General features: G+C 47.5%; 1 protein-coding gene across 1 annotated transcript; it reads left to right on the top strand.

Moving 5' to 3' along the window:
• The first annotated feature begins 3,508 nt into the window (after nt 1-3,508).
• LOC109312136 (maestro heat-like repeat-containing protein family member 2B) lies at nt 3,509-8,013 on the top strand. Its single transcript, XM_019538180.1, has 7 exons — nt 3,509-3,579; nt 3,974-4,053; nt 4,443-4,578; nt 4,740-4,835; nt 5,205-5,309; nt 5,943-6,047; nt 7,846-8,013. Exons 1-7 carry the CDS (start codon nt 3,574-3,576, stop codon nt 8,011-8,013), a joined length of 696 nt encoding a protein of 231 aa, XP_019393725.1. The 5' UTR covers nt 3,509-3,573.
• The last annotated feature ends 304 nt before the right edge of the window (nt 8,014-8,317 follow it).

The raw sequence follows: 8,317 nt of genomic DNA, 5'->3' as shown, positions 1-8,317 counted from the left end.
TTCTCCTCCAACCTCCTCCTCCCACCAGGGAGAGCTGGCAGCTGTGCTGTTCTAACAACACTATTCATAATGCATTTTCAATAATATTTCTAACAAGCTAAAAGGAAATTGCACATGGAAGAGATCCTATTTCTTTATAGAGGGAGCTAAGATTATGGCCTAGTTTTCAGAGGGACTGAGCACCTGCAGCAGAAGTGAAAGGGTGATGTCCATTTCTGAAGTTCAAGCCAGTAGCATGCAATTATCGAGGGAAGCTGCTGCACATGCTGCATGCCTGACCTGCCAGTAGCGGGCACTGTTTTAGAAGACTGATGTTTGTGCTTAGCACCCTATAAGATGCCACACAGCCAGCCTTAACAGCATGGCAAACTTTGGCATAATTTCCTCGATATGGAATTGAGACATAGCACACCTAAGATCACAGACCTTGCTGTTGCTGAGTTCAGAGAAAAGTGCACATGCAGGTAGCCTTCTGCAGAGTGGGTATCAGCCTCTCACTGTTTGGAAGGAAGCAAAGAGCCTGATTAGGCCAAATGCTGTATTCACATAAAAAATATAACAGCTCCACCATCTTACACAATTCCTCCAATGACTTATTTATTTTACTTGATCCAGAATGTCCTCCAGCGTACGCAGGCACATGCTGCACTTAATCAAACCTATTCATTTAGCAAGTACGTGCAACCATTCTTGTATCATCAGGAAAAAGTCCCTCCCCCTCCATGAATTATAGGCATCACAGGAAAAGCAAGAGCGAACCATATGCAGTGAGAGTTTGACACATCAGAGGTCTCTAAAAAGGGACTCAGGTGGTCTCAGTTCAGTTCCCTGCACCACCACATATCTTCTAGATCTGCCACTTTCTCTCTCTCTGCCTCACTATTCTCATCTGCTTATTGAGAATAGTGGTCATAGTCAGTCTTACAGGGGTTGTGTATGACTTAAATAACTAATGTTTAGGGGATATGGCAGCGACATGAGAGGGAAACAAAAGCACCTTTATGTACAGATTGTCTACTTCATGAGACATTTGTGTGAGATACCCACTGGGCCAAGTTTTAAAGTCCTAAATCATCGGCTTCTTGAATAGATTTTATGGCAACCATCCACCCTGCACCCACCATTGGGGACACTGGATGGAGGGAGCGGGTGAGGCCTCCATGTAAACAGGCCCAGGACCCAGGTGGGCAGGGTGCATTTGGCAAGTTGGATGGACAAGATGGCTGCAACCCAGTCCTGTAACATATGTGGGCTTCAGCAAGCCCTTTTGGATAACAAGATGAAAAAACAAAGGGGGCCAAGCAACTAGCAAGTGAGAGGTAGCTTCTCCTGGTTCCTACCTGTTTTTATTTCTCACAAATTCAACCATGGGCAGATTTAAATACTCAATTAGTGTTGGAAGGTACTGCACACCTGGAGACGATAGGAAACTCCCACCCAGGTGATCTGAGGGACTAAGACATTCTGCATCAAAACAAATTTAGCATCCTCTAGGGGTACTTATATCTGGAGCCTTATGCAACCCTGTGAAAGCTTACATGATACACAGCCCTTCATTGGTCAACAGGTACCTATGAGGTAGGACATGGTCACCTAGTTGTCATAGTGGTACTTACATCACAAAGGCTGCTGGCCCACCTCTTTCCTGGGTTCTGGACCTGGCAGCTTGAGTGGCTCCGGATGCCTTCATGATAGGAGCCGCTCAGCAGATGAAAGAAGGAAAGTGTGTTCAAGCCAACTTTGAACAATGAAAGACATCAATCTGAAACTACCCAGCAGAGGTAAGATCCCCATGATGTCCTCCATGCCTAATATCTAGTCCCACACCCATTCTTGGAAGCACAAGAAATAGGTGGATTAGCTAAAATTAGTGTTTTCTAGATCCAAATTTTCAGTTGGGGAAACCAATGTTACTCGGTGGCTTGGACTGTAGCTTGGGTGATTGATATCAGGTCAGAATCAAGCCTCAGCCTCTGAACACTTACATGCCTCTGATCATTGGAGACTGTGTTAGATGTTTGGGGAAAGGCCTCCTTCCATCCCTGAGGTGTTTCTGACCCTGTCCCCCTTGCCACCCGGTGGGTGGTGTGAGGTGTCTCTGTATACATTACCTAAACTTAAGCACTACGGCAACTTATAGAGATGCTGCTTCGTGTTTTAATTAGAACACATTGGAGCAGGCTCAAGGAATCAAATCTGCTCCACATTCTAATTAAAATGCTCCAGCATTACACTGTCACATGTAAGGACCCACCCCATCCTCCTTCCCTCACATTTTAAATGGCTGTGTGGGTGCTTTAGCTAAAGCTCATTGAATAAGCTTTAGTTAAAGTTCTTCAATGGCCATTTTAAAATGTGGGGTGCTTAATACATGTGATGGTGAGCCATTTTAATTAGAGTGGCCATTGGGGAACCACTCTAATTTAAACAGCCCCTCCCCACCCTGGTAGGGAGTCTAGCTTTCAAAAACGTTGTCCCTAAACCATTGTTTTGGGTGTGTGATCCCAATTTTCCAACTAATTGTAAGCAAAGAAAGAATTGTTATTGTCTGCATGACTTTCCCTTATTTTCCTGTAAACAAATGTCACAGTAATCTCCCCTTCTATCTGGCTGGGCTATTTTGCAAGCAAATCTTATAGCACAGCAGAGCAGGAGAAAGGGGAAGACATAGCTTCTTCTCTGTGACCAGATCCACTCTCACCCCTTTGGCTGGTACAGCTGTGGCCATTGTGCGGACTGATGATTATAGATTTTCACTTTCTGATGCTGGCCAACACCAGAGCATCACCTCCAGCCTGACAAAGAAGGTCTTTTTGGCAGAACTAAATTGCATTAAGGAAAGTGCCTCTTTGGCAGTACCAGCTGCCTCAGCCTAGAAGGGTGGTCCTGAGAGCTCTCCCATTCTTGCTGTGTTAGGAAACCTTTCTGTTGTAGCCAGGCCTCACATTTTTCATGTCCCAGGTTAATGGGTCACCAGTCAACCAGCCCCTTTCAGGCACTGAGACAACTACATCTGTTATTCAGCCAGAGAAAGAGATTGTGTATTTCTCACATTTTTTTGCATTGCTCCACACTCACCAAACCGGCCATTTTTTTGGACCTGGCGCATTCTGGGGGCATTCCAGGTGCTGATGGTTGTTTTGCATTTCATTTCCCAAGTGCTTGGAATCAATATCATCAATAAGGTAAATGTTCAATGACCCCACCTCTGTTCATGCTCTTCCCAGACCCTAATGGCAGGAAGCACAATGACCTTTCCCAGGTAGGAGTCCCTGCTGCTGCCATACACTTTGATTGAGATGGGTGTAGGACCAGGGCTTTCTGGAGCCTATAGACATCTCTCAGGGATGCAAATGAGGCTGCATTTCATCCCTGATCTTTACATTCTGGACCTTGGTTCTCTGTTCCTCATCCCCAACTCCATGCTGTTCCCCCATGGAATTCAGGACCCAGAATTAAAGCTGACCCTGATCTGGTCATTCAGATCTGGTCAATGGAATCAGCCATGCCATCCAGGATACTAATGTCTGCCAGAGCTTCCAGTTCACTTACAAAAAGGAGCTCCTGGGGTACATGGTGGTGAGTGGGGAGGAGCCCTGGGGACCAAACTGCAAAGGACCTGCTGGACTGGGAGTGACTGTTTTGTCCCTTGGATGTGATGGGATTATTAGAGCCTCATGAAGAGTCTGCATGTGGCCCAGAAACCTGGTACCACTTGAAGCTTTATAGGCAATGCTGCATTGTGGGCTGCTCTTGGAGGGCCCAGCTGTGCCTGGTGAGTGACTGAGATAAAGCTCTGTGCCCTCTGAACTGATGCCATTGACTTGAACAGGATCCTGGGGCAGTGGCCAGCACATCCCTGGCTCTATTTACAGCCCACCTGGGAGGGCAAACTGGTGGGTTTGTGGGTGGGGAGGCTCTCTGCTTTTCACATCTATTTACCCTGTGTCATGTCTTTGATTCTGTCTTTTAGGACTTCATGAAAAAGGAACCAATGGATTCCCTGGCCTCTCCTGTTTGCCTCAGGGCCATGCTTGCCATTAAGCATCTGAGGTAAGTGATTCCTGCCCTGCCCCTTGGAACTGGGATGCCCTGATCAGAGATGAGCTCCTTCCTTAATTCTCTGTAGTTCTTCCTGTCAGATTTGGAGCTGAGAGACACCTGCAGGGCTCAGGTCACAGGCTGCTCTCCCTGAAGCTGGGGTCAAAGAGTTTTGAATATGTTTGGTCTGCTTGGAGATTTGGACTTGAAAGACCAGGTGGTGGTAGTTGTGGGACAACTAGGAGTGGTGGGGACTGCAGGGAGCTTCTCAGCTGCCATGTCCAGAAGGGGTTGGATTTCAGGCTCTAGGTTCAGACCATATCTTAGCACTAGACCCACTTTCCCTTGAGGCTGACAGTCAGTCTGACTGAGGGCTTTTCTTCCTCTCTTTCTTCTGCCAGCAAGGTGAAACCCTCACTGAATCTGGATGAAAACAGAAACATCCTTGATGACTGCCTCAAGTGTCTGCTGCCTCTTTCAGCTGTGAAGCAGCTGAGGGAGGAGGGCGAGACGGCTCAGGACTCTTTTCAAATACAGGTACACCTAAACAGCTATCTTTTGGCATCACATGCTGGGACCTGCTCCTCAGCCTACGCTGGGTCCTGGCAGTCACCCCTGGCCTTCCTAGAATGGTTTTGGGTTTTGTGACACACACATCAACTGTCCCTGAGCTTCCCTCTTCTGTCTCCTGCTTGCAGGCACTGCACGAGTTGTCCATGAAGGCCTTGGGCGAGCTCATGAGGGGCCTCCTTAAAGAAGACCCCACTAAGAGTTGGTTAATGGAGATGTCCCATGTGACTAACCATCAGGAGCAGGAAGGGATCTCTTCTCTGGGGAAGCTGGCAATAGGCCAGAGAAACAAAGAGGATGGTTTCCCTCAGCAGGGCAAATGAGAGGGGAGTCTCCCAAGGTTACCTTGGGGCAATGGATGGTAATTCCCTTGCATCCCATTGGCATTCCTAGTAGCTGTACCATCTTGTGCAGGGTCACTCAACAGCTCCTTTGGCTTCTGGGGAATTAAAGGTCCTCCGGAGATGTATCCAGATGATAAAAGAATCAGATTGCTTGGAGGGATTTCAGTGGTGATAGTGATGTCTGCTTTTGAAATGGTTACTCTGAGCTGTTTTAAAGGTTCCTCTGACAGTAGTTTGCTTGCCTGACAGCTTCTTGAGCCATGGTTCTTCTCTGACAAGGAGTGGGAGAGAGATGGGGCTTTGCAGGCCAGCTCCCAGCTGCTTATTGCCTATTGGGAGACAATCTATTGCAGAGTAAATATGGTCTAACTTCCTTTTGCCTTGATGTCCTCATGGTAGCCTCATCCTGAGATGCAAAAGACAGGGTCCCACAGGGATGCATTCCTGTTTTCATCTTGCCAGGATCAGAAATTTGAGTATTACTCTAGCCAAACCCAGGCACATGTCATTCATTTTTTCCTCCCTTTTTTTCAGCTTCAATAGCCTTTTCAGCAATTTGGGTCCCTGCTGTGGCTGCTGGCACCCTACACCTACATCTCTCTGCCTATGTCCTACCTGTGGGTGGCCTCTGAGTGCATTGTCTGCCTTCTCCACCCAGAAGGTGATGGCACTCTGAGTAGGTGCAAGTGGCCCTGCCCCTTTTCTCCCTCTGGTAATGCCTAGGAGGAAAGATTTGTGTGGTTTGAAGGGCCTGGCCCTCTTTTGGAAAGTGTGAAAAGAAGCACCCCCCCCCAGCAAGAATGAGAAGAAGCTTATAGCAGCTCTGATCCCTATGCACCTGTGATCTCCACTGAAGTCTCTCAGACCTCAAACATGGCCCTTGGACCACACTGTCCATGACATTACACATGATTCCTCCATGGAGCCAAAATTCTGTTTCAGACATCATTACAGCACTTTTTCCTCCTTATTTTCATTCCATACCAGTCCATGACCATGGATTCAGTAAAGAAGGAGCTGAGAGGTCTCCATGAGGAGCCCAAAGCCTCCAGCCCTGAGGCTGTGCTTATAGCATCCTCTCACATGTTGAAGGTAAGTGGCTCAAGAAGCTGGTGTGGTAACTCTGGGAACTGGGCATCCTTCATTGCCCATTCCTTTGCTCATCACACATGGTTTATCCCTTTTTTTGGATTGCATGGGGGAGGCATCTGGGACACTTACTGTTCATCCGGTATCTGTTTACTCGTGTCCAAGGTAGAAAGAATAATTCAGAGCAAGATTAGAAAGTTTTGTAGATAGTTCTGTTCCTGAACAGAACAAATCTTTGTCATTACAGCATCCAAGTGAGAGCCTTAGCCAGGATGTGGTTTCCTTGTGTGCCTGTTTTAACTACTCCTGGGGTGAAGATTGGTTGTGTTCATGTTGTGTTGTTAAATGATGCTCTCTCCATTGAAGACCGGTGGAATGTTCAAGCACAGGATTCACATGCACCAAGTTGCTGTAGAGCAGAAGCTTATGCACAGCACAAGTATTTAATATCACTCTTGAACTCTGGGGTTCAGTGCAGTTTCCCTTCTTTCTATTTGTCTCCAGGTCATTGGAAAATACTTTCCATCCAGCCAGGCCCTTGACTTTGTGGGGAGCATAATGGATGGCATGCTCTCTGCAAGCCCAAAATGTTGTTGGAAGCAGCAGGACATTGGTTCATTACAATCCTTAGGGAGCATGGAGATGCCCCTCTGGATGAGGTAAAATTGAAGCTGCGGAGACTTTCTGCATTTGCTTTATGCTTTTCAAACACTGCTTTCATGTGGAGTGAACAGCAATCTTACTGTTGATCCCTGGACATGAAGCAAGTTCCATTTCCCTTACTAGCCAGAGATGGGGAATAGCAGATCAGCTGCATCCAAGAGAAACAGGACAGGAAGGCAAGATGGGGATTCAGTAACCTAGGCTATTGATAAGAACTTTCAGCCCTGGAAGGTTTGAAAACATAGACTCTGGGGCAAAGATAACAGGAGAGGGCAATAAGGAGTCTGAGGCACCCAGCTGTGGCTGGGCCGGAACACTATGCTTAGGCATAAGGAATGGATGCATGCTTCCCTTAGTGCCACACCATGCAGGGGGTCCAGGGAGAGGCAGGAGCTAGAGATAGTTCTGTGTCCTCAGGCATTTCTCAGACTTGGTAGAGGCTATGTGAAATGCTCCTTCCATCCTGCTCTTCTCCACGGGCTTGGGAACAGGGTGCAGGAAAGAATGTATGCCGGAGATATTGCAGCCTCCCCCTTCTCCCTGTTCTGGATAGGCCTGGGTATGGACAACTGGACCTACTGTCCTGCAGGCCTCGCCATGTGAAGAATGGGGAGGTGTAGTTAGAAATAAAGAGTGTGGACTCCAATGTTCAGCTCCAGTAGAGCTGGGCTCACCTGGAAAAATTATATTTACAATCATCTTGCTTGTGGTACCAGGGATTCTCACAGGGGTCTGACGTTGGTGGTGCTTGTTGGTCCTGAGCTGAGCATCCACACAGACAAAAGGCCAAAATTAGCTTCTTAAAACCACCCCAAGATATTGATACTTGTTGGAGTGTTTGTGAGAGCATGCGGGTTAATGTCAGGTAGAAATAGGTCCTGGGCGGGACATGCAATTAGATTGTTGGTGTGTGCACGTGGGCAGGGGAATGGCTGAGAGTGTGTGGGCTGGTTGGTGTCTGCGCACATCATAGTGTCCACTTTCACCCCAACTAGGGACATAGAGACGTGCTCACTTCTTAGGATCAGCTGGAGGCAACAGTGTCTGGACATTGGCCCCTTAAAGCAAGGAATTTCTAAGATGGCAGCAAAATGACAAACTGTCGGAAGAATTTGTTTGGATTGTGCTGACTGAATAGGAAGGGGCCCTTGTTCTTGTTATCTTCCCTCCTGGTACTGGACATCTTAGGCACCATTTTTATCCAGATTCCAACAATCCAGGAAAGGTCTGTGAGAGGCTTCCTGCTGGAAGACGTTTCCATTCTTACTGGCTTCCATCTAGAGACAGTAACCAGCAGCCTCCTTAGAAAGCCTCTGCCAATGGACAGGTACTTGTCACTCTGTGCCTCTTGTGCCTAGTGGCACACACACATCCCACAGCCTGGCAAAGTCCATAGAGTTTGAAGTCAGCTGCAGATCCTTTAGGATGACTTGGTCAGAGTCAATGTCCTAGTGTGTTTGCATAGGAAATGCCAGGCTTGTGCCTAACAGCATTGGCAAATGAGATTACTATGCCCCAACCTTCTTGAGATGCACCTGTGGATGCACGACAAGGTCCAGTTAGCCCTGCCAACCATGACCCCACATTGTCAGCCCATGTTCATCTTGGAG

The sequence above is a fragment of the Crocodylus porosus genome, unplaced genomic scaffold, assembly GCF_001723895.1.
Source record: "Crocodylus porosus isolate Cpor-Errol unplaced genomic scaffold, CroPor_comp1, whole genome shotgun sequence".
NCBI lineage: Eukaryota > Metazoa > Chordata > Crocodylia > Crocodylidae > Crocodylus > Crocodylus porosus.
This window is presented reverse-complemented; position numbering and strand designations above follow the sequence as displayed.

Excerpts from the sequence above, each read along its gene's own strand:
- LOC109312136 (XM_019538180.1), top strand. Across the intron at positions 4,836-5,204 it reads GGTTAATGGAGATGTCCCAT|CTTCTTGAGCCATGGTTCTT; the intron begins GTGACTAACCAT and ends CTTGCCTGACAG. Across the intron at positions 6,048-7,845 it reads CATCCTCTCACATGTTGAAG|GAAGGGGCCCTTGTTCTTGT; the intron begins GTAAGTGGCTCA and ends CTGACTGAATAG.